Source organism: Ambystoma mexicanum, chromosome 7q (assembly GCF_040938575.1).
Source record: "Ambystoma mexicanum isolate Mex_15411 chromosome 7q, UKY_AmexF1_1, whole genome shotgun sequence".
Classification (NCBI taxonomy): domain Eukaryota; kingdom Metazoa; phylum Chordata; class Amphibia; order Caudata; family Ambystomatidae; genus Ambystoma; species Ambystoma mexicanum.
Genome location: NC_090941.1, coordinates 1011449957 through 1011475410, shown reverse-complemented (window position 1 = coordinate 1011475410; position 25454 = coordinate 1011449957). Strand labels below are relative to the sequence as shown.

Here is a 25454-nt window from a genome sequence, read left to right as displayed (position 1 = left end):
TGAATTTTCCGGTGCCCGGAAATGGGCAATTACCGGGGCATTACAGCCCCGGCAGACCCGGTAATTGCCCATTCCCGGGCGGTGGAAAATATTACTCCCCATTCCCATTTGAGTCCTATCGAACTCAATGGGAATGGGGAGGACAGATGCACCAGCACCATTCATGAATGGTGCCGGTGCATCCTTCAAGGTCTGCGAGCGGGTGCCTTTCCGCCGGCCAAGTCGGACCTGGCAGGCTGAAAGGCACCCACTCGCAGACTTGTAGTTTGCCGGTCCGGAAACAACGGTACCGGCAAGCTTACTGGTACTGTTGTTTCCAGACCGGCAACCTTACAATGACCCCCATTATATTTTAATAACATCGGACCATACATCATCATTGAATCATCATCATATTCTGTGCATGAAACGGTCTCGCCCCTTTTTCCTGGAGTCTTTGGTGCCAGTGCTTCACCAGGAATGTAAATCTCCTTTCCTCACACAGTCGGGGATCCTCCGTTGCAGAGATAAATGTGTCAGAGGTCAGCTGGTGAGTGAAGGTGTGGCTGCTGGAAAAATCAAATACCCGCAGTGCACCCCACGCCCTACTTCCAACCTTTGCCTGTGGCACATTCGTCCAATTGTATCTTAACTGCAATGAGGTTCCATCTGGGGTTGCCAATTTGTGGGAAACTACTTTTCAGCATTCCCTCCTGTTTTCACAAACCACTTAAATAAATAAAGCACCACCACAGGAGATCGTTCAAAATTTCAGAGATACAGGTTTTTTCCGATTGAAACGTGCCCAGCATGGTTTACAAGCGACCATCTGAGTCTCGCACTCTCTCTCTCTCTCTCGCACTGACAAGAAAAAAACAGCTTTATACACTTCAGCACAAATAGCTTTATGACGGGTCATTCACTCATGGGCTAAATGTGGACAGAGACCAACATCTCAGCTTACCCCCACACAGCTGTCGTTTGGCTAATTTAACCCACTGGCCTACGTCACAAGCACATGTGAGCAGTCAATCCAAACATGGGAATTCAGTTTTTTCTGCAAGCTAAGGTCCTTTTTAAATGTGCGCAGCTATCTCATTAGAGAACCTATGTTATACAACTTTCAAAGTGCCACCATATTAACACATATTGTTCACAAATAGATGTCTCAGCGGTTTGGTATATAAGTGTTCAGATGTTAGACATGAGCATATTTGCCAATCTTCTCAGTCTTTGGGATCCCATTTGCATAGTTTTGTTTGCTTCCTGGCTCAATTGTCAGATGCCCCAGTTCTTCAGTTGGAGGCCAGATCCGAAGGCATTTGCAACGGATGCGCTCCTTCAAGATTGGTCACAGGAGACAGTGTATGCTTTTCCTCCTTTTGCAGTGAGAGTTCTGGTGCCGGTTCGCAGGCAGCAGGCTTCAATGGTGTTAGTGAGTCCCTTTTGGCCTGATCAAACATGGTTTCCAGCGCTGTTGGAGCCGACATTGGACTTTCCCTGGCTGCTCCATCTTCACCTTTATTTTTTAATGTACCCTGTGGGTCTTCCTCACAATCTGGTCCTTCAGGGTAATTTATCCCTCAGGGTATGGAGGATTTCAGGTCGTCCTGGTGCTTCCAAGGTCTTTTGCAGGGCGCTTTGTGGATTATCAAAGTCTCTTGGGCACCCTCAGCCAGATCAGATTATTCCTCCACATGGACCTGCTGAGTGCGCTGGTGCATGGATGAACACATCATTCCCATTTATGCATCTCCCTGAGGTGGTTAATATTTTGTTTGTCTTGTTCAAGGAGGGTAAGGCATACAATGCTATCAATGGGTTCAGATCAGCCATTTCTGCAGGGCATATTTTAGTTAAAGAGGAGCCATCTGAAAATATATCCTAGTACAGAAGGTTCTTTGTTCTATATGTTTCAAAGTTCTCCCTAAGGTTAAGTATTTGCTTCTATGGGATGTTAATTTGGTGTTCAGGTTGTTTCAAGCTTGGTCAGATAATGTTGATTTAACTTTGCAACAGTTGTGTTGCAAGCTCACGATGATATGTTTGATTTTTGATTTTAAGAGTGTCAGATGTCAAAGCTTTGGATGTAGATAATACAATGTATTCTCCAGGTGGGGCCACGTTTTTTTGTTACCAGAAGAATTAAAATTATCTTTCCTTTCAGGAGGATCACAAACTGTTGTGCAGGGTTTAAAATGTTTTGAGCACAGAACTGCTTTAATCAGGCCTCGTGGTACCTCTGAGCTGCTTATTTCTCAACGTAAGCCTCACGTTTCTGTGTCTCCATCCACTTTAGCTAGATGGGTTATGAAGGAGGCAGGTTCTGACAGTTCATCGTTTGGAGCTGATTCGGTAAGAGTGGCCATGGCCTTAAAATCTGCCTTTTTGGTGGATAGTTTAGAATTCATCTTGAAAGCAGCTGATTGCTCGTAGGAGTCAACGTTCAAAGCATTTTATCACAAACGCATTGAACATGTAGCAGTAAATGTGTTGCAAGGGGTTTGAACTTACATAATAGGAAGCCTTCGTTCTTGACATAGAATGAATAATTCCCCTCACTAACGTGAGAGGGGGTTTAGATTCTATTAATAGAGGTGAGTAATATAAAACCCACCGACCCTGCTTGTTTTTCGCTTTTGGTGCAGCTTCAGGGTGAGGAAGATGATAGAAATTTTTCACAGGTTCGAATGGTGGCCCTCTCAGATTCCAATCCCTAGACTCTGTTTCCGGATGGGTTGCGGTCTCGGTTCTATGTTCATTCAACACGTTTTTTTTTTTATTCGCAGCACTTTTTGACGAAACTTTTTGCCACTAGAAATCTATTTGATTTGAGGGTGGGGGATCCCCGTCCCCTAATATTTTTTCCCTGTACTCCACCCCACCTTACCCCTTATATGCCCCCGCCATAGTTTTTGATGTTTTTTTCAGCAAAAATGTTTGCCAAAAAGTGCTGCAAAAATAAAATGGGTTCTGAATCAATGCCGTAACGCGGTCTGCTCATGGGTTTTCCTTGCAGTGGCAGAGGACGTTGTGCAGCTTCAGAAGAGTATAACATGTTAGTGGTGTGATGTATCCGATGGAGTCATCATTGATTTCCTGGCGGTGACAACCTCCCATCTGGCCAGGGTACAGCAGCCGCTACCTGATCCTGACCCTGGGGGTGCTATATGAGGGAGGATCACATGGGAGGTGACACCCTCTGGGGAGATGTCATGATTTCATCGGGTGAGACATGGTATCCCCCATTTTCCTTTAAAGATAGCCCTCCCATATCTAATACCCTCAAGGCCTATTGTCGTACATCTACTCATCCTCCTATGAAGAATAGGGAAAACCTTTCCCCAAGACCTATAGGCCAACCTTCCAACTTTGCTCTGCCTTGTAAAGCTTATGAAACCACCTTCTCCAATTCTACCTATCAATCATCCAGGACAGATTTGCCATTGAAAACCATTGATAAATGTTTACCCTAGTCTTTCGAGACAATTGTCAAAAATGTACTTATTTTATCATAATTACCAAATTACTGGGAATAGGAAGAAGGATCAAGCAATGCAGAGGGAAGGAGGCCACAAGCCCAGCGAGCGCTGTAGTAGTCACCGACCAAGATGAGAGAAGCTGCTGCATGAGAAGGACATGCTGCGGGAACACCAGGAGTCGACAAGAGACTCCTGAGCGTTTGCAGGTGACAGAAAACAGTGCTTCACTTACCAGAGCGTGGAACGAACAGACGTGTCAAGTGGAAGCCGCGAAAGACTGGATAACGAAGCGGAAGCAGTTGATTGAAGGAAGCAGATGGAAAACCTTCACCAGCTGACCACGGGAGAATCCAGGAACGCCAATAAAAGCAGGTGAGTCCACCCAGAGACAGCAGGAACACCGGGGCGTATCGTCGGCTACATCGAATAGAAATAATTGTAAACAGAGCAACACAGACGTTATAAGTGAAATAACTTATTGTTAAAGGGATAATTGAACTATGTGCAAAACCCTTGCAAATATTTGAATGTATACAGTGCAAGTACATGGGAAACCCAGACAGGATAATATATCAAGAGGATACATTGTCCACCAAAGTATATGTGCAATTCTGGGAGAGGGCAGATACCCTGTACGAACGGAGGTCCTGACATGGGAGTTTACCAGGCAATTACAAGTGTGTAAATAAAAGAAATCCTTGCAGGAGAATATACCAGACAATTGCAAGTGTGTGAATACAAGAAGTCCTGGCAGGAGTATACCAGGCAATTACATGTATGTGAATACAAGAAACCCTGGCAGGAGAGTATACCAGGCAGTTAAAAAAAATCTACAAGATTTAAAGAATCCCTGAGAAGAAATAGTCAGACTATGAAAAGTGTTGTGTTAACCAGGAGAGAAGGAGCAAAACCCTGGCAGGAAACTATACCAGGTTTCCTGAAAGAGACAGAATTACAAAGCCAAACAGCCTTGTGTGTCAGTGTTGTTGTTGGCCAAGAAAGACTCAAGGAACTGTTTGTGATACATCATAGAGTAAAGAGGTATCCTGGGGAAGGAAACCACCCTCTGGAGCAAAGACCTTTATCCTTGAAGAACCTTTGTGTTGGAGCCATTTATTTTTCCTTTATGAACACTTGTCTAAAGCACTCAAGGTTAAAGACATTTCCACCTTTACTTTAGAATTTAGTTTGTAGTGTGAGGGTCAGAATAGAATGTTGGACACAGGACAGTTTTGTTTTGGACATTCTGACACAGACAGACCCTTAGTTTTTGGTATAGGTAGGGAAATTCATCTTAGAACAGCGTCAGAGAGGCATTTCCCTAACCCTTTCATTTTCAATAAAAGTCTTTAACCACAATCATGGCTAACTTGAGTTTCATTACAGATTCCTCACAGAGAAAAGATCTTATATAGTTCACAGTCATGGTTTATTGTAGGATTATAGGGCATGACCTCCCTCCATCTTATATTAGGGTCAGCCCTGCAACTAACGTTTTGTGTGTTTGAAGAAAGGTTGTTTTTACACAAAAAGATTTTTTTATTTGCTTCTAGAGTTTGTACTAAAGAAGTTGATGCATAATACTTACTTCTATGGCTTTAATTGAATGTAAACACCCCCTCACGGTAGTGAGGCGGATTATTCATATAATTTTTGTGCATTTGCCTTATCTGCTCGCTCACTTTCTGGTGGAATTTAGGAAACTAAAATATTTTCCTCCCATCCCTCTAGTTACGCTATTCCTCTGTCCAATATATATATATAAAAACAATCTGAGGGTCCTACACGCGTGAGGGATCATGGCTACAGTGGACATCACACTAGGGATAGTATTACTGGCACGCCCTGTGTCGACGTCCATTTTCGAGTTTCGAAAAACAAACTGTAATACTCTGCAGATTCCACTAGATGTCGGCTTATGCACAGCAAGTCAATCTAAGCATATATATATATATATATATATATATATATATATGTGTGTTTCTTTTTTTGGGCACTTTTTACAATTGGATTTCATTATTACGTTACGAAATCGTGTTTTAAAAAAATAATTTTGATGCAACTATTTCAAAAAGCCAACCATACTCTGAGGGAAAGCTTTGTTTAGTAAACCAGACTGTTCACTAAAGTCACCTCTCCACCTCCAGACTTTCACATAGATATGCAAGACAGGCTATTCCGCTCATGCAGTCCCTCCATTAAATCTGACTAGGAGGCTGCATGTCGCATGGCACTACTGGTTTATTGCCTAGAGGCTTCCAAGTTTTTCAAGTCAACTTTGGGGTCAATTTAAAGATAGACTTCATGATTTGATATACAGGGCTCTGCACTCCGGTATTTGCAAACACGGGCATTCCACTAAAGAAAACAGTAAATATAATGTTATTATTGAAGCGTTAGAGCCTGCACAAGAAGAGAGTAGCTGAGTTGGTCCCTCCATTACATACGCAAAAATCTTCTATTGATAAAGCCCCAAAATCGGCAGTTTGAGGCCATGGCAGTTGGTTCAAGGTCAAAAACTTTAAACTAACACTGGCATCATCCCTGGTCATCCAAAACAAGTATTTCTCCCAGTGGCAGGCATGCTTTGACTTAATATTTTGTTTCCTTCTCACCACTCATGCACTCGCCCAATGCTGATGGGTAACAGAATATTTACTAGTGCATTCTGTAAAATGGTGGATGTTGCCATTAGCACACTTAATATTTGGTGCAATTCTGCCACGAAAGGTCAGTCATGCACAAAGAAACCTTTATTTCCCATTTACTGCAAACAAAGTTGGTTTGCAGTAAATGTCATATACACGTTTCAAATATTCCTGTACATGCCAGCAAGGTTGAGTACCCTTCATGAAATCTGCTCGCCAAAGTGAGTGGGCCAGTATATTTGACTTGCCCTGTTATTCATATTTTGCTGGAACCTACTCATAAGCTCATCCTTTATTCCTCAGTTGATGACATAGGATGATGTAAACCACAGCACTTAACAAAGCTGTGAATTTGTGGGGCAACCTAGCTATAGGGTTAGTGAAAATCGACTTAATGACTGCACTATTTAACAGTTAACCTGGGTCCAGACCATCAACGGGATAAGTAATGATGTGAAAGAGCTACTGTGTGCAAGTCTCTTCACACACATTAAAGGTGGCAATTGCTGTTGATAATACTGCACAAACATTTTACTCCGAAAACCATTTCATATCACCCTCATGCAACTGGGGTCATCTTACCCAGGCAGCTTATCCACATGAAGTGTGATGGCCATCAACTGGACATCATACATCTTTAGTTTGAACTTCAACACAGGTAGGTCTGCATCACTATACATTTTTTCTGCTGTGACTGGCCGACCTAAGCATTGCTCAGTAGTAGCCATTCTGGCCAAAGAGACTGGCGTCCACATCAGTACAGAATCTTTTCTTCATCTTATGTTGAATACATCATGATTTACTTCTGCTAATGCTATACCCATGAAATGAATATAAATTATGTCCACCGCATCCTCCTCTTGTCCCTTTTAACCAGGATGGGATTCTCTGCTACTGTCCGGAATTGGTTTACCTTCTACCTCTGGGGCAGACACCAAGCCATCCAGAAAAAACATGTTGCTTTCTATCCAACATCCAGTCTCCTTCAGAGTCCCCCAAGGCACCATTTCCTTCCCAATTCTTTCTAACCTTTACATAGAGACTGTGGGCACATTCTTCAAAGATACCGATATAGCCATCCACCAACACGTGGATGATGCTCAGGTGTACATGAGAGTAAAAAGCTCACAGGAAATCAGTCATCTGCCAATTACTTAGCCATCACCCAGGGCAGGATGTCGACTGCCTACCTTAATCCATCCAAGACTGAATACGTCCTCCTTGTTCCTCGCGCTAAACAACAACTTGTCCAACAATGGCTTAATGATATGCACCTAGAAGGATTTCATCCACGACTATCAGATTCAGCTAAATCCTTAGGCTTCACCATTGACAGCAGCTTGTGTTTTCAGAAACACATAGCCAAGAAGGACCAAACGGCCTGGCTCGAAATCTCCACCTTTCACAAAATGAAACCCTTCACCCTGCCGCAGGACTTATGAACCATAGTGCAGGCGCTTGTGGTCTTCAACATCGATGGGGGGGAAATGCCCTCCTGACAGGGCTCCCAGCTGCTCATTTGGCTCCCCTGAAAGCAGTCCACCATGCTGCAGCACGTCTTATTACAGGTGTGCAGAAATTGGACCGAATCACCCCTGTCCTACGTGAACTACAGTGGCTTATTCGCCAGGCCACCATAATATTCTAGACTGCATGGATCATCTACACAGCATTCACGAGTAGCACACCAGCGTACATGGAAGATGAGCTCTGGTGGCACACACTCCACGCGCAGCAAATTGACCAACCGCCTCGAATCACAACTCATCAATAAAGATGGACCAGCAAAAACAAATTCTCTTGTCACCCCACCCTCCCTCTAGAACTTGATCCCATTATGGGCTCAGAATGCCCCCACAATGCTCCAAGTTTGCAAATCTCTCAAAGCATGTCTTTTTCAACATGACCTGACCAGTGGTCGAAGTGCATGAAAAGAAGAAGTGGAACTACGTTCCTGCTGGCCTGCCCCGCTCCCCACAACCCCATCGCCACACCCCCTGCAAACATACAATACAAAGCCACAAACAAATGCACCTTCTGCTTAAGGGAATGTTCAGTGCAGCGCACTGAAGTACAAGTTTCAACCGCTCCTGCCCACTTCGACCACTGGACCGGACCAAGGACTAATCCCAATGAATGCGCATACTGACAGATAGATATCAACTCACAGAACTGCGCTACTGCTAAAAGATGCCAGCCCAAATGCTGGCTAACCACACTTTGTACTGTGTACTGCTGCTCTTGTGCTATGACTGCACTTTAAACATTAAAATAACAGATGGACCATGAATGCACTGCACCCCTCCTTGCCTTCCTAGAAAAGATGGAGACACTCCTCTCATCATCCGTAATCTATGCCTCACCAGCTGCTTTTGGGTGTGATTTCAGCTAACTCAGTTTGATGAAGAAATCCTTGTGAAGAGCATTGCCCTCCAGAGTTGCCTAGATATTTCATCAGAATGAAACTATGCTGAATGGCACGACAGATAAAGCTGAATGTCAATATTCAAACACAGAAAGCGGAGGCGCAGTACTTTCCTGACAAGAGCGAATCAAGAAGAATTTGGGAAAAGCCTCTAAGTGTTCCTCTTTAGAGCTAAGAGATCACAAAGTTGATCTGCTTCTAAAAAAGGTGAGTAGGGATTTTGCTGAGTTCTGGGTCATGATGCAGTTTGTATACTTTCACCATGTCAGTGATCTGACCCAGTCAAAAGGGAATGGGGACCCCTCAAAACCTGGGGTGGGATTCCTATCAGAGCTTTCACCAGAGGCCCCTAGTCTTCGTGCCTTCTATTTATGCCTGTTTGCATGAAGTGAGTTCCACCTTTTCCTGCACCATGCCTGTACTACATGATGCTGACCCGTTTCTTTCTCGTCCCCTAGGACTTCAAGATCCAGCATTCCCAACGGTGGAAGAACGAGTGAGCAGGTTGACCAGGAGAGACACAACTGGGAGCTGCTGTACCTCAGGACAACCCATACAGCGAATCAGCGGACCCACCACGTTCCAGCAACCTCTGCGCACCATGCAAATCAGACAGACATTCACCTTCCCTGTTAAAAGGCTACAGAGCAGTCCGCCTGGCAAACAGGCAAAATAAAAGCCAGAGAACCCTAATACGAATTGGAATATTGTGTTTGATTACAGCGGATCACCTTGCCTGAAGCCAACAGACCTCCGTATGGGAAACGGCAAGGGCTTTATACCCCTTTTATGTGTTTGCTCTCATGTAACATGTCCCCTGGTGAAAGGAAAGATAGCGGTTAGCCCACGGAACCATGTGAGGGAAAGAGCCAATGGAGAGGGTGTATAAAAAGGGGCACACACAGGGCTATTTGGGTGAAGTCAAGAGAGCAGGCGGAGGATCAAGCGAGCAAGAGGAGGAAGGTTAGTGTAGAAGAGCATAGATGAATCCTCGAAGAGTGTGCAACGTGAGGTATTAGTTGTTGGAAGAAAGTGGTTTGTATGTGCCTTCAAGATCTGTGAATGGGGCTGGTAGAGGGAGAGTAGGGAAGGAATGAGAACGTGGCTGGATAAGTCAGAGGAGAGTGACTGAGGGAGAAGGTGTGGATGAAGTGGAATAGTGTGGAGGGGATAGTTGTACTGTGTGGAGGGATGAAAGTCGTAGTGCGGAGAAGGGAAAGTGGTAGTGCAGAGAACGGAGAGTCATGTGGAGAAGGGAGGGTCGTAGTGCAGAGAAGGGAGGGTCGTAGTGCAGAGAAGGGACGGTCGTAGTGCAGAGAAGGGAGGGTCGTAATGCAGTGAAGGGAGGGACGTAGTGTAGAGAAGGGAGAGTCATAGTGGAGAGAAAGGAGGGTTGTAGTGCATGGAAGACAGAGCATTAATAGTAGCATGGAGAGGGGAAATAAGTAGCAGAGAGGAGAGTGGGAGTACAGAGAGCACCAGAGGGACAAAAGGGAAGAAGCAGAGACTGAGGAGATTGGGAGGTAGAAAGGGAGGAGAGATAGACTGAAGGGGGAGGACGCATAGAACATATGGCTGAGAAGTACAAGGCTGTGAAAAATAAGGACCAAGTGGGGCATCCGTGTCTTGAAGGCACCTCACTTTGTTACACTACCTAGGGGACCTAGGTGAGGAACTAGCTAGATTGTTCCCAAAGTGAAATAGTTCGAAATTGCCTTTTGGCCATCGGCACCAGACAGGCAGAATCTTAGCCAGTGGAGTTGCCAAACTCTAGAGACCAACATGTTGCTCATGGCACGATATCCCTTGGGCTGGAAGGGTGAACAGAGCACCATATCCCTGAGAAAGACTGAGAAAGTGACAAGAAGGAGGAGGTGAACAAAAGAAAAGGTCCCCTAGGCACTAATCCACAAAAGAAGAACCTACAGTGTGCTTGTAAAGTGTCAAGGAACACGACTAAAATAAAACAAACTTGTCAAATTATATAAAAAGAATAAACTTGAGCATCCTTGTTTCGTCTTTTGTTACAACTTGTGACTCTTTACGATTCTTCAAATAAAAATGTTCTTGAAGCCATCTGTGACAATACTTACCTATTATGTAAAACATGGGGGTTTATTTTTATTTTTTAGAACTAGCAACCTAAGCCTTACCTCGAATGCGGAGTTGCTGAGATCAAATGCGGAATAATATCCGCTCCTCCCCTCTTCTATAGAGTTAAAACATTTGAAGCTGAGGGCACATATTTGAAAATGACATTGGCTCTGTGTTTTGGAAAGTGTAACTTGATATGTATGAAGAGGTGAGATATCTGTAAGCGATTTGGCATATGGTTTTGGTGCCCAAAGAAAGTTGAAACAACAATAATGTAAAGCATGATTGCCAGTAGATACCCAGAAAACACACCAACATCCTATTGTGGAAAATACCATAACACAGAAGTGACCACATTGACTTTGCCAAATGAACCTGACTATGGTCTCCCTAGGTGTGCAGCAGCAGCTGTCTCCAGTTAATCTCCAGTGACCAAAAAGAAATTCAGATAAGGAGAAACTCCCCAGCCTAAGACCGGGGAACAAACCAGCAGCTCCGTCACAGCCAGCAACAAGTGCAGGCTGAAGTGTCATCCAAGGTGGCGACATCCCCCTATGAACTCAGATACAAAGCATCCCTGCCATGCAGCATACCCAGAGCGAACCTGTGACCCATCTGGTCAATCAGTGGGAAGCCAGTCAGTCCAAGCTCTATATAAGGGCCATTTTACAAGAGAAGGGAAGAAGAGAGTTTTGTGTTGCAGAGATACAGAAAAGGGGAGTTGTGGTGTTCAAGATGAAGATTATTACAGACCTAGAGTGGAAGAACGGAGTGTGAGACCCATTGAGAGGAAGACTTCTGGGCTAGTTGTAAAACCTGGAATTGAAGAACAGATTGTAAAGCCCAGAGAGGAGGTGAAGAAGGGCAGCTCTGGCCAAGGCGAAGGTAGAGCAGGAAAAGGGATGTGGCCCTGATAAGAGAAAAAAGGGGTGGAGGCCCTGAAGACTGAGTAGGGCACTATATAATGAGGTGCGTAATAGTGAGCAGGGCACTATATCCCTAGTGCAGACTAGTGAGCCTGGCACTGTATCCCTGGGAGAGTGAGCAGGGTACTGTATCCCTGGGAGAGTGAGCAGGGCACTATATCCCGAGGTACAGACTAGTGAGCAGGGCGCTATATCCTGAGGTACAAACTAGTGAGAATGGCACTATATCCCGAGGTGTGGATTAGTGAACGGGGCACTATATCCCAAGGTGCAAACTAGTGATCAGTGCATTATATCCCTGGTTCTGGAAGGGTGGGTGGGGCACCATATCCTGGGGTGTGGATTAGTGAGCAGCACACTATATCCCAAGGTGCGGATTCATGAGCACGGCACTATATCCCTGGGTGTGCAAGGGTGGGTGGGGCACCATATCCCCGGGGAAAAGACAGAGAAAGTTACAAGGAGGAGAACAAATGGAAAGGTCCCCTGGGGACTAACCCACAAAAGAAGACCCTACAGTGTGCTTGTGAAGTGTCAAGGAACACTATAAAAAAATAACCTGGCAAGTTTTATAAAAAACATAAACTTGAAAATCCTTGTTTTGTCTTTTGTTACAGTTGTGACACTTCATTTTAATACATTTCTTTATTTTTCCCTTCGTGTCCTCAATGTAATTTTTCTCAGCTTAGTTAGTGTGACCTTGTTCAGTATTTCTATCATGCCATCCTTCAGTGTGCATGCAGCGCTACTCTGAGTATAATGGGTTTGTTTTTCTTTAGGGGAACTACATATTGGCTGCATCCTATGAACGAGCAGCGCACCTGTGGAATATAAACTGCACTCTTCCCAAAGTAAGTCCTTCTTCAATTGCTATTGATGTCCATGTGTACATCATGGGCGTGTGTTTGACATAGTGACTGCCCAATAGGTGGCTCATTTTACCCATGATACTGATATTTTAATTATGCCTTAATGGTTTTTTCTGGTATGTAGGTGGTCATGAGTTACATATACAGCAATATTTTCCAATATTGACTGATTTAACGCTCCTCACCTTTTCAGTCAAGATGGTATGTTTTCACCTTGTGGGATGTTTTCACTCACGCATCCAAGCCGTACAACATTGCTGGCAGCAGAAACATTAGAGTGGCTTGCCAGAAATCATCCAAAAACGCACAGTAAAAATCTGAAAAATAGGCTTGCCTATATTAGTGAGCACAGGAGGTCACTGCCTAAAACCACCATAGGGCTACACACACAGTAGCCTGAAACCAGTTGGGAATAGCAATACTGATTGCTAAAAGCAACCCAAAGCTGTTGGGAATTCATTTTCTTGATGTCAACAATTGCTAAAATCATGGCTCACCAAAACCACTAAAAAGGTCCCACCTCCTTGTTGGGGGGGTCAACATCATTCTCCCGCAAGAATCTACATGAATCTGAGGCCCACAGAAGTGTATCTATATTTGAACAAAGTATATTTAGAGGATTGCTTACTGGTAAAACAGCTGTCAAAAATAGGTGCAGTACCGGTGCTCGCCACTGACCGCCGCTGGTGTTCTAAATTCCGACAGGAGACCTGTATTTCAGAAGCTAAACAGTAAGCTGACTTCAAAAGGCTTGCTTTTCTATGAGAACTCTTCACACCTGGTCATCTCAGCAACAAGGCAGGAAATCGCATGGCCCTGATAATCAGATGGAGAGTGGCACCCTGGTATGCTAGCAGGAACACAAGACAATAAATTCTTTCAGCTGAATAGGATATGCTGACTTGAGGTGTAACTGTCAACACTGCTCTAGGAAAAACAAGACATGTGACTTCTGAGTCAAGGCAAGTTTCTAGGGGCGGGGACAAACCAATGGGTGTACTGAAGTGAAGGCAAATATATGTTTTATAAGAATACTGATAACTAATTGTAACCAGCTGATAGAAATGTACAATTTTGAGATTCTAAAATGACACCTTCACTTCACAGTTGAAGATGAAGTTGGACGCCGTGGGATGTTCTGAGGCCAAGCCCCGTATTTATTAATATTGTAGACACTGTGTTTATACTTGAAAATTGAAAACTTACTGTAATATGCCCAGAGAGGGGGTGTACCTCTGTGTAAGATTTGGTGCAAAACTAATATTGCGAAACCCACTAAAATCGCGAATAAGTTGTCATTTCTGAGCCCGAGCTCTTAGAAATATCGGGGTTGAACAGAGACCTACCTTAATAATTTTGTGATGTACATATGTATTCTCAACAACTTGTGTATCTGGGAAGCATGTTTGATTATGAAAAATTGATTTTCTTGAGAAACCAAAGGGGAATGTTCTTTCCTTCAGCCATAAAGATGATACCTGATGACTCATTCTGACTCACTACTCCGTTCTCCAGTCAGGTCACAGGGAATCCTCTATCCTATCAAATCCTTAGTGGGTTGGGCATAGAAAGTCAGTCTCCACACCCCCTTTGGAAAGACATAAAAAGAGACTGCTGAGACCCAGATAGGCACACTAATTTTTCCACTACTCATCGATTCCTATGCAGCAAGCTGCCCGACCATATCCAGACAAAGACTCCAGACTCCTGCGGCTCCAGATTCCAGACATACTCCAGAACCAAAACTCTAGAACCTTGGAGGAGCAGAGGCCTAATCCACAAACTGAACTCTTCTCAGCAGGCCTCAGAATCCAGCAACCTAACTAAACTATTCAATAGCCGGGCGAGCTGTTTTGCTTCTGGCTAGAACCCTGTGCCAGATCCAGACCCAGAAAGCAGAGCTGTATCCAGAACCCGTCAGACCCAGACCAGACCGCTGTGCAGTGCCGATAGCAGACCAGAGGCCACGCTGTGAACAGAACCAGTGCCTGACCGTCCGGTGGCGAGAGTGCAGTCCAAACCTGACCAGATCTGTGACGAGGTCCATTCCAGTCCAAACTAGGCATGAGTATCCAGTCTAAGAACTGTACAGAACTAATCTCTTAGTCTAAAATAATCTTATTTAAATCATTTCAACCTGACCAGAACTGCATAGAAATCATGGGTCCATTCTGTGATTTCAAATCTGTAAAAGCGCCATCTGTGATTCTGAAATCTACCTCCACAAAAATGTCTATCTTTTGAACCGCACGTTCTAGAAGCGAGATTTATTGTCATTTTAAAGCTAAGATCCTATGCTGTCCAACAAACCCAAAACGACATTCCAACTCCTTATAGTTTTTCCGTAATCGCACTTTATGCACTCTGAAAAAGTGCCGCAAATTGAAAATTAGCTTAATTTCACCACTTGTAAAAATAGCTGCTTCTTGCTTTCCACTGCTGAAATTCGTTTTCAGCTATCACTTATCCTGAATCTCCTTTAGTGAATTAAAATCATTTTTAGCATATTTTCTCATCCATTGCAACCACATTTCAAAGCATTTGGCCTGTGTTTTAAAATCATCCCAGTTTTCTCTAAGCTTGCTTGGGGGAACTGGCACTGAACTGCCTTTGATTGTATTCTGGTAACCTGTCTGCCTTCCTTTCCATCTCTCCATATTGCATTGGGTGGGAGTGAGTAGTCACAGGCGAAAAAGTGATTATATTATCTTCTGATTTAATTCATATCAAGTTTATTTCTGTGTTGCATTCTTTCCCATCTTGCATTGCCTTGAAACCATACAAAGCATTCTCTGCTACCTTATTCTTTCTATACCAACTCCTAAGTGATCAAAGAATTGTGCTATTGTAATATTATCCATTGTTGATCACTATTATATTCATAAGTGTGCTATCAAATATTAATTTATTCATAACAGTGTGATATATATTGTTTTATTCCTCAAATATTATAATTTGCAAAACAAACTTACTTCTTGGCTCAGTGAGGTCAGGGGGAGTCAAAGAGAGGGACGTTATATAAGGGTTTATCATCCAGATTCAAAGAATTTGATATAAAAATATATTAATAAGGGCTTCCATTGGGCATCCCAGACTAGGCATTGACTAGTTGGATTTCTGGATTGAAGTCACTTACAACCTGACAAAACAGAGTGCCGACTGGCATTGTGTTGTTTTGTGAAGCAAATTCAATTTTATTTGGTTTTTGCATTAGGGATTTAAAGACACTGCTAACATTTTATTTTTTATCAACATAGCACCAAAGTTGCATCCAAGCAACGCACACTTGCACTGAACATAGCAAATAACAAAATAATACTCAATTAAACAAAAGGCAATGCATCGTAAAAGAGAAAGTAGTTTAACAAAAGATGCCTAAACGGGACCAGGAATGACATTTATAATGCTTTACAGTTCTTGGATACCTTTGAGATCTAAAACTCCAGTGTTTATTTAACCCAGTCTGCAGCATTGGGGAGTTCCCTACGCCGGTTCTAATGCTGATAATTTGTGCAGGGGTGGGCGGACGACACAATAAACGGCCCAGTGCCGGTGTGCTCCGAAGCCCGTTTCCAATTTTGATGACTAAAGTCATCATCATTGACAACAGACTTTGAGGAAACCAGCACTGCGCAATGCCGGGCTGTGGTGTAAAGGTAATTTTTATTATTTTCTGTTTATTGAAAAAAGACAGCATTACCACCTGTGTAGGAAACTACACGGGTGCTTAGGGCGCAGAGAAGGGAAGGGGGGATGCTGGCTAACCATTGTGCTCAGAACGCCGACTTGTACCTTACAATACAGCCTGCATTCCGAGCATCCTAATTGGGCAGCACCCCATCCCAGGGTGCTAATCAGATGTTCCTACTAACGTGCAGGAAAGTCAAAATTGTATTAAAGACACAGAGGCAAAGTATTATGCTTTCTCCTTCTTTACTGAAAGCTTGAGCCGCATTTATAACAAACATTCAACAGTATATCAACAAGAACTAACATTTCTGGGACAATGTAGTCTTTGAAATTTAAAACTCACGTGCAATAGTCCACCAATTACGGCTCTCCTGTCCCATCACTTTACCGTCCCTCCTCACAACTTCCTCTTTCGTGCTGACTCTCTGCAGCCCCCTGAGGAGACAGTTTGCTTTAACTGCTGTCCGAACAAAACCTGAACTGCGAATGTAAACACTGTTCTGGAATATCCAATCTTCTGCCACCGTTATGTGGATTTATCCCTGAGGTCGTTTGGGAGACCTTCTGCTTAGTATCTGCCCCTGCACTGATGAAATAAGGAACAAAACCACAACCAAATTCAGGCTAACTGTGGGTGGGCAATCACAGCTATGGCTGCACTGCGCTGCTTCCTGTCCTCGCTTCTTGCACTTGCAGTCGCTCTGCTTCCCGCCCTACTGTGCCTTCCTACGGAGAAAGTGATTGAACAGCTGGGATAATACTTTGCCTCTCTGTCTTTAATAGAATTATTACTTTCCTGCATGTTAGTAAGGAAAATCTGAATTCTATGTCAAGACCCAGAGGGTCGGATTATGCTTGTTTAAAGCTTACTTACCATCAACAAAGCCACCTGGTCGACAGGCTTAGAATAGAAAGTCTTAAAAGTAGTCTTGCTCGACCAGTCTGCAGCCTTGAGGATGTCTTGCAAATGAGACTTGCTGGCAAAAGCTTTCAGTGCCAATGCTCCTCACGCGGAATGCGCCCCAAAGCATGAGATGTCTATTCCTGCCCCCTGCATAACCCATCACACCCACCTGGCTACGGTGGCCGTGGATACTGCTCTGAATGGCTTACGCAGTGCAGTGAAAACTCTACACTCTCCTGCAGGCCTGACATGTGCAGTCTGCTTCTCGTACTCTTTCAGGCTCCTGACTGGACAGAGCTTTGGCTGCTCTGGAAAGGACGGAGCTTTGGCTGCTGCGGCAAAGCCAGAAAGGTAGCCATCCTGATGGAGGTTTTTGTCCTCCCTCTAATGTGAAAAGTGTCTCCCTCCGTAAAAAAATTATTTGCTGTTTATTTCCAGCGCCCCTATGTCTGGCCCTCTCTTCCAGGCTACCAAGCAGAGTAGCATCGCTAACTTGGCTGAAAGGGCCTTCCTGGTCAGGGCATCGTTGTCCGGACAACTCGGGAAAAGCTGGGGGCCGTTTACATCCCACATACGTGAGTATTCCGGTGCTGGAGGCCGGATAGCTCTTTCTCTTGAGCAACTGGACTCAAGGTCTTTACTCGGCGAATGGGGGCATTGTTAATCTGCTCGTGCCCCACGGAGATGGCTGACCTGAACGTGTACACCATCTGGTAAGCTTTGCCTTGCACAGCGATACTAGCTAGAATGTTCACTACGTGCACCACATCCACTGCCATCTGTGCCAAATTGACCTGTCGGACTTGGCTGTCTTGATAGCCAAGGAGTCTCTAATGAAGCACTCAGCTTCTCTTGATAGGCCTTGCTTTCACCAGGTACCCCTGAAATCACCCAGGCCACTAGTCACAGGGTCCCTAACCTTACCAGTGGGTTCTTAAGCACTGCTGGGTCCAATAGTATGTCCGGAAGGTCCGGTAGAAGAATCGGGGTGTCACAGGCTAGCTTCAGTAGACCCGGGAACCACGCTTGACTCGCCTGCTGCTGCCTCGCAATCATGGCAAAGGCGGGCAAGGCGTAGTTCCTCTGCTGATCCCATTGCTGCATGAAAGCCCCCATGGCTGCTGTCTCCGTATCCGGTCTCTAGCTGAAGAACCAGTCCAACTGGCTGTTTAGTCCGGAAGCAACCGGGTAAGTTTTACAACGACCCGTTCGCTGCATGATAGCTCGTAAAACGGAACTGTTCAGTTTCCAATCGCTGGAGTCCTTGAGGTGTTGGGAATTCCAGTCCGCCACTTGATTGGAAACTCCTGGGAGGTACTCCGCTGTGACACTGAGGCCCCTCTCCAAGCAGAAGTACCAAAACTCCTTGGCCAGCTCTGCTAACCACCTGGGCTTCATCCCACATATGCGGTTGATGTATAAGACTGACGAAATGTTGTCCATTTTCAGAAGAAAGCAACACTGCACTTTGTCCTGCTACAGGTACCCGATTGCAGAGGAGCCTGCTAGCAGCTCCAGGCAATTGATGCGACACCTGCACTCCTCCAAGGACTGCCGCCCCCTGGCGACAGCTCCCTGCAGCGGGCACCCCAGCCTCTGAGGCTGGCAGCCAACTCTGAGAAAGCCCGGGGCCGAGCCAAAGATGGCCCTCCCATGCCACACATCCATGTGTCGGAGCCACCAGTTGAGCTCTGTCCTGGCCTCCTCGACATGGCACCAGTCGATCGTATGACCATCCTCGTCTGAGGGGCTGGATCTTGAGGCGTTGGAGGGGATGATAGTGAAGGGGTCCTGGCAAGATTACTTGGATAGACGAGGCTAGCCGCCCCACTACCCTTGCTAGTTAGTTCTCTGAGAGAAATTTGATCTCTGGCTAGGATTTCCTTATTTATGTCGTTGACTCCTTAAGCGGTAAGCTCAGCGTCCCCATCTGGGAGTCTATGATAAACCCTAGGAACTCCATTCTCTGCTGGGGGTTTATCTCGGGCTTCTCCCAGTAGACGAGAAAACCCAGAGATTCCAGGAGCCCTGCAGCATATTCGGATCCTGCGCCACGAGGCATAGATCGTCGAGGTATACGATCATCCTCAAACCTAGTTCGCCCAGCTTTGCCACTACCGGCCTGTCAAAGTCTTCATATACAGTGTTGTATATGAACACCTTCATATTCACCAAAGCAAGCAGCTTCCACGTTGTATTCTGCAATGTTGAAGCTGCTTACTTTGGTGTGTATGAAAGTGTTTATCTGTACCACGGGTGTATATGAACACTTTAATATACACCAAAACAAGCAGCTTCAACGTTGCAGAATGCAACGTTGAAGCTGCTTGCTTTGCAAACACCCGATTTGCAGGCTGTAATCAATCTGCGGGCTATATCAGTGCGTATAGCCCGCAGATTGACCAATCAGCTTTCCAGAAACACCACTAGGGTGTTCTAATAGAACTGACAGGGAAGTTTCCAAGTGCGTCAGTGTTTCAGTTCCCCGTGTGCCGCGCCTTGCAGCTATGCGCTGCAAAGATGATCAAACCTAACGTATACCAAAGGTATGGAACGCCAATATGCACAGTATCTACTAGTGCTGTAGCAATTTCTAATACTAACGCGGAATGCCAAAGACAAATAGAGAGTACTTATCTGCTGCCCGAGCAGCAATGAAAGAAGCTGTTGTGAGGAGGGTCGTTGAAGTGATGGTACAGGAGAGCCGTGATTGGTGGGCTCTTACTTGTGACATACCTGAGGGCATAGAGTTTTAAATTCAAAGACTACATTGTCCCAGAAAGTTTAGTTCTTTTTGATATACTGTTGAATGTTTATTGTTATAAATGCGTCTCATTAAAGAAGAAGGCATAATATGAGCCTCTGTGTCTTGACATAGAATACATAACACAATGTATGGCAGGAAGACAACATCAAAGAGACGGATCGAGTACCAGGGAATTGGCATGTAAACAGGAACAACTGCATAGCTTTTTAAATGTTTATCGAACTCCCAGCTTGAGGTAGTGGGCATACACCCTTGTCATGCTGCACATTTCTTTGGAGGTCAATAAACTATCTGCTGCAGCGTTTATATAAAAACACAAATGTAAACCATGAGGTTTGCCAATGTTGATAATATCTCAAAGGTAATAGAAAAGGATATATATCAAACAAAACCCCCATGGGGATATTTTTCAACCAAATCCATTTCAGAGAGTCATTAAATATTCCCCCCCACCCCGCCCTAGGGTCAATGGTGATTACAGTGTACTTTGTGTAGGTGGTGGTTTTCCAGCATAGATGGATGCATTTTCCTTTATTATTTAGGTCACTGTTAGACCATTGTTTTACATTGTGTCATCATGTATGTAATGTATTTGGGATGATAGTTTGTGACATAATTGTACGAATGAATTATCATAATCTCACATGTTACTGTTGATTATTAAATGTACTGATCATGCAAAGCAGCTCTGCAGGAATACCAGGCGTTGAGGGAGCAGGGAGATGGAGCATACCACTATGGAGTGTTTACCCCTGCCTGTCTCAAAGTCTCAGACCTGTCAGCTCTATTGTGCCGCTCTGCTGCCTCTGATGCCAAAGTCTATGCTTTGTACAAACCGAGGTGTCGCAGGTTGGTTCTAAGCTGAAGGAATGCAGTCCCTGTGGCACCGTCTCACATGTTAGCCTCTTTCACTGTCTAGGACTCGCTCACAGGACACACGGGGAAAGTCACTGCGGCCAAGTTCACGTCGATGCTACATCGAGCCGTGACATGCAGTTTGGACAGGACGGTGAAGGAGTGGGACCTGAACAGAGGCGCCTGTAAGGACTTGATACATTTGTTTTGTCATTTGCTGTTTGCAATGAATACCCTTCCAAGATTTTCTTCTAAATGAATTTACTGGAGTTGAATAAAAAGCAAAAATACTCTAGAAATGTGTGTTCTGAAATAGAATGACTTGAACAATAATCTACTATTTCTGATGCTTCTTAATCTGTTTAGAATCAAACGCTGTGCATATAGTCCGACATTTAGTGGTAACCGCAGAGTATTGTATCTTGTCTTTCGAGCATCGAAAGGGGACGTCGACATGGGCGTGCCTGTAACACTAAACCTAATGTGACGTGTAGTGTACCCAAAATCCCTCATGCGTCGAGGTCCCTCAGATTGTTTTTTCCGCCCAGCTAGCTGGTCTTTTTATGCCGTTCTCCTACTTATTGCAAAATGGTTATATTTCCCGACCTCTGGTCGTTTATTTATTATTCGTCCCCTTTTTTGACGACTACTTCCTAACTGCCGCCGAAGACAGCAAAGAACAAACTTCGACAGCTGGTTCTCGGGTCTGCGCTGCCGAAGGCGTGACCGGGCCTTCTGGCCGGTCTGTACAGTAGGGAGAGTGGGGTCTGAAGGTTTTTGTTCTTTTCAAGAAGGTCTTTCCTTCTCCCCTCTCTTTGCCCTTTTGGTCTTGCCGTCGCTTTCACACACCTAAGCTATGGACAGGACACCATTTAAATTTTGACCTTCCTGTAAAGGAAAATACCCCTGGAAAGACGAGCACCAGCAGTGTAATAAGTGTCTTGCCCTCAATCACGATGAGGCATCCTGTAAATACTGGCAACTCCTACTTCCTAAGACGATCAAGGAGTGTCAAGTGAAGCGATGGGCGCCCTACGCCATGTCGCAGGATGAGGGTAGCTCCCCAGGCCCAGCAGCCGGCGAGAGTAACGAGGAGCTAAGCAACGGCCATGGCTCTGATCCGGCTGCCATTGACCTCACAATAGAGCACTCGCACTCCACGACGTCCGTCCCCGGCCCCACCAGGCATGACGATGGTCCTGCTATGGGAAAGGTACACTCCTGCGACAGGGACGCACACGATTTCTATAAGACCAAACACACAACCCTCGGTACTGGCTCGGCAGATCAGTCGAAGCGGACCAAGGCGCCAACGGGTACGTCAAGTTCCTCGACGATACCCGCCGATTCTCGTGATCGGCAGCCCTGCCCACAACCGTGTAAGCGGCATGCGTCCGGGCAGTCTACAAGTAAGGGTGCCAGTACCAAAACCCACAAGGCCGTCGAGACGCCTCCTAAGAGCGCGTCAACACTTAAAGCTCCGGATGCATCGAAATCTATAGCGCAACCGTCTAAACAGCCTAAACACCTACTGGTAACGCCGAACATCAGCGAGAGTCTTGCTAAGATCGTTTCAGCAGATAGTAAACAAAAGGGACAGGTCTAAAGACACGTTGAAAGACAAGTCTAAACACCTGGAGGAGCAGTAGGGTTATTCTGAAAGTCTCCCACCCTTATCTAGGACCCTCCTTGACAAATCTCAGCGTCCTTGGCTGGAAAATCCACAGGAAGAGCCTTTTCCCCCTCTGGCCCCCTCTGGACCCCTCTGGTTCATCCCCATGGGCCAGAGAAAAATGTGAAGGGTGTATGGACAGGTTGGCTAAATTTGTGGACTTCTTTGAGAGGTTCACCCCTAAAAGGCCTAGGGAGGACTACCTTTATCCTGCAGTGACCAAATTTCAGAAGTCATCCTGCCCTCTTCATGAGCAGGTCTTTGACCTTACGGATCAAGAAGAGCCCCTTCACCCTTATTTGCATGAGGATGATCCCTGATCAGACCCAGGATTGGGGGATGACCAGCAGGAGGGATGACCCACCTTGGCTGTCCCCCAGCGATACTCCGGTCCCTGATACCATATGTTTGGACCCTCCCTCCTCCCCTCCTCTGCGCCAGGCTTCACTTGTAGATGACCTGATGGCGTTCAACGCCATTCTGAAAAAGGCAGCAGAACATTTACAAATAGCCACGCAAGAGGAGGTGTTAGATTCAGATTTTGTGGAAGACATATTAAAGGAGAAGCCTCCTACCAGCCAGGCTATCCCTTTACTAAATTCCATCAAGAGGCACATCGCCCCTTCCTTGTTAACAACCTCTCAGACCAGGGCTGTGAAGCCCACGGGTGGAAAAATCGTTTCGCCCCTCACCTTCTGACCCCCTATATATTAGGGGTCCTGCCACCCCGGATTCTCTTGTGGTTACGACTACAAGGTAAAGGGCACGGGTTCCCCTGTCCACGGGCGAGGCACCGCCGGACAAATAATGTAAAAGGTTGTATGCTCTTGGGAAAAGAATCACTACTGCGGCAGCATATTCTACCCGCATAGCCAACAATACCATGCTGTTGGCCAGTTATTCTGACGTCCAATGGAACCTACTGCAGGAGGATCTACAAGAGGTCCCTGAACCAGTGTGTTCTTGTCTGCTTTTGATTGTTTCAGAGGGTAAGCAGGTGAACCACAACATCCTCAAGAACACTTTGGATGCTGCTGAGACGGCAGGGTGAACCTTGGCCCAGGCTACCCTTTTAAAACGCCACGTTGAAAAACTCAGGTTTCAAACCAGAGACACAGGCATCGTTAATCAACAAACCAGTGGAAGACTCAAACCTATTTGGCAAGGCTGTTGATGAGGCACTGGAAACGGGCAAGAAGGAGCACAAGACTTTAAAGACTTTGATTCAGATCACTCAAAGGCCCTTTCAACAGAGAGGGTGTCACGCATCCAACTTCCAGGTCCAGGAGTGGCACGAAGCAAACATCCCCCCTACGGTCTGGGCGCCTGCAAGCGTAAGCCCACACATGCCTCCGAGACCCCAGTGGGGAAAGAGGGTTAGGGAGTCGTTGGTTGGATGGGTTCAGCTTACGAGGGCAAGCGGAAAGAGGGTTAGGAGAGGGGAAGTGGGTAGGACAAGGGGACACAGGAAAACACAATGAAATGCAATTACATTACATTCACTAACACACATGCACTCAACACCATGGAAGATTAGAAAGGCACGTAGCTCTGGGGGTGAGTGCTGGCCTCCTGCCTGCACACTCTCAGGTCCGGTTATGGAGCAGTATCAGTGCTGCAAAGAGAGCAGGAATTACTATGCATGTTTCTTCACACACACACACTCATATGCAACACATAATACATGCACCAGATTAGTGCCCCTTTCTGAGTTTGCTTCCTGCCTCCGTATTAGTTGCATGCAATGGTTGTTTTGCTTTAACAGCGCGGTTCTAGCCGCACGTGGCTCCGCGCAGCACCTATGCCTCGGGATGTAGGGTTTAGTCTAATTTGCCTCCTTGGGCAAGCGTTCGTGCAATCATTTGCACGTGACAGGTCGCGACTTGCTGAGTCGCACAAATCGGGGCGAACGTGGTGTGCGGCGCGTGGCTACTTCGGTATTCTAATGTATGCAGAGTATATGCACTGCTCTGGCTGTTGCTCTGTAGTTATACGCGCAATCGGGATAACCGCGCTAATGTCTATAGCACCGAAGGAGGTTTAGACAGAGACTTAGCTTTGGAAAAGCAGGGGGATCTAGGATGCCGGGCTGAACACCCTGTGCATGCCCCTCTGCTGTTTCCAATGGTTCTCTGTCTCCCGCTCCGTAACGCGGCTCTGGTAGGCAATTCCCCAGCGTTGTGGACCTCCTCCTGCGCGGCGCGACTTATCTTATGGCGGCGAGGGGCCTGCGGAGAAGGTTGGTGGGGCGTGGCCCCTCGTGCTGATCCCCGTAGCTGGAGCTCCGGTGAACACGTGCTCTCAGGTCGCGTGTTCGAGCACAAGCCCCGTGCTTTGGCTTTGATGTACACGCGCGTGCATGCCTCGCCCAACGTGGGCCTGGCCAAGTAGTTCCTGGCCCAGGGGTGCTTGGATAGTGTAGTCCTAGAGGTCTTTTTCCTACATTGAGGGCACAGAAGCCTTCTATAAGGCTGTAGTTTTTTACCCCTTGCTGGCATCTTTGTTACAAGCATTTACATGTGTACAAGCAGCCTCAACAAGGTTCTGCCCACAGAATCCGGAGTTTCGCTCCCTGACGGGGGGGAAGTTCTCGCCACTCCTTTCATGGGCAATCCTACTCTCGTTCCCCACACAACCAATACGGCTAAGGCAAAAATTGATCCTCAGGACAGGGGTCTGCCTCTGCAAACCCATATCCACCCAGAGGACAAGGGCGCGGGAAACGAAGGGGTCGCAACGACAGCCACAGAGCTCCCCTGCCTCCAGTCAGAAATGACTCTCAAATCCGGGTCCCCTCCCAAGCCTCCCCTGTCAGAGGACTTATAACATCATTCCTGCACGCATGGGAGGGGATTACCACAGACCAGTGGGTGATTGTATAGAGTTCAGCCGGCCACCTCGATACAGACCTTCAGAATCCAGGCGCCTAACACTGGAGCACCTGAAGATCCTTCTGCAAGAGGTCGAGATCCTGCAGGAAAAGGGTGCAATCGAAGTCGTCCCTTTCCTACAGGTAAACAAGGGTATTTATTCAGTGTACTTCCTTGTACCCAAAAAGGATCTCACCATGCGCCCTGTGCTAGACTTGCGCCCAGCGAACAAATTTGTCAAACCACAAAAGTTTCGAATGGTAACATTGCAAG

General features: G+C 45.9%; 1 protein-coding gene across 2 annotated transcripts in view; it reads left to right on the top strand.

The window, feature by feature from the left end:
* Nucleotides 1–25454, top strand: part of ATG16L2 (autophagy related 16 like 2) — a 920492-nt gene that overhangs the window by 590777 nt on the left and 304261 nt on the right. For both annotated transcript variants that reach the window (XM_069640243.1, XM_069640244.1), the window contains exons 12-13: nt 12334–12405; nt 20704–20824. In XM_069640243.1, the coding sequence (XP_069496344.1) occupies nt 12334–12405; nt 20704–20824 (193 nt within the window). The remainder of the gene's footprint in view (nt 1–12333; nt 12406–20703; nt 20825–25454) is intronic.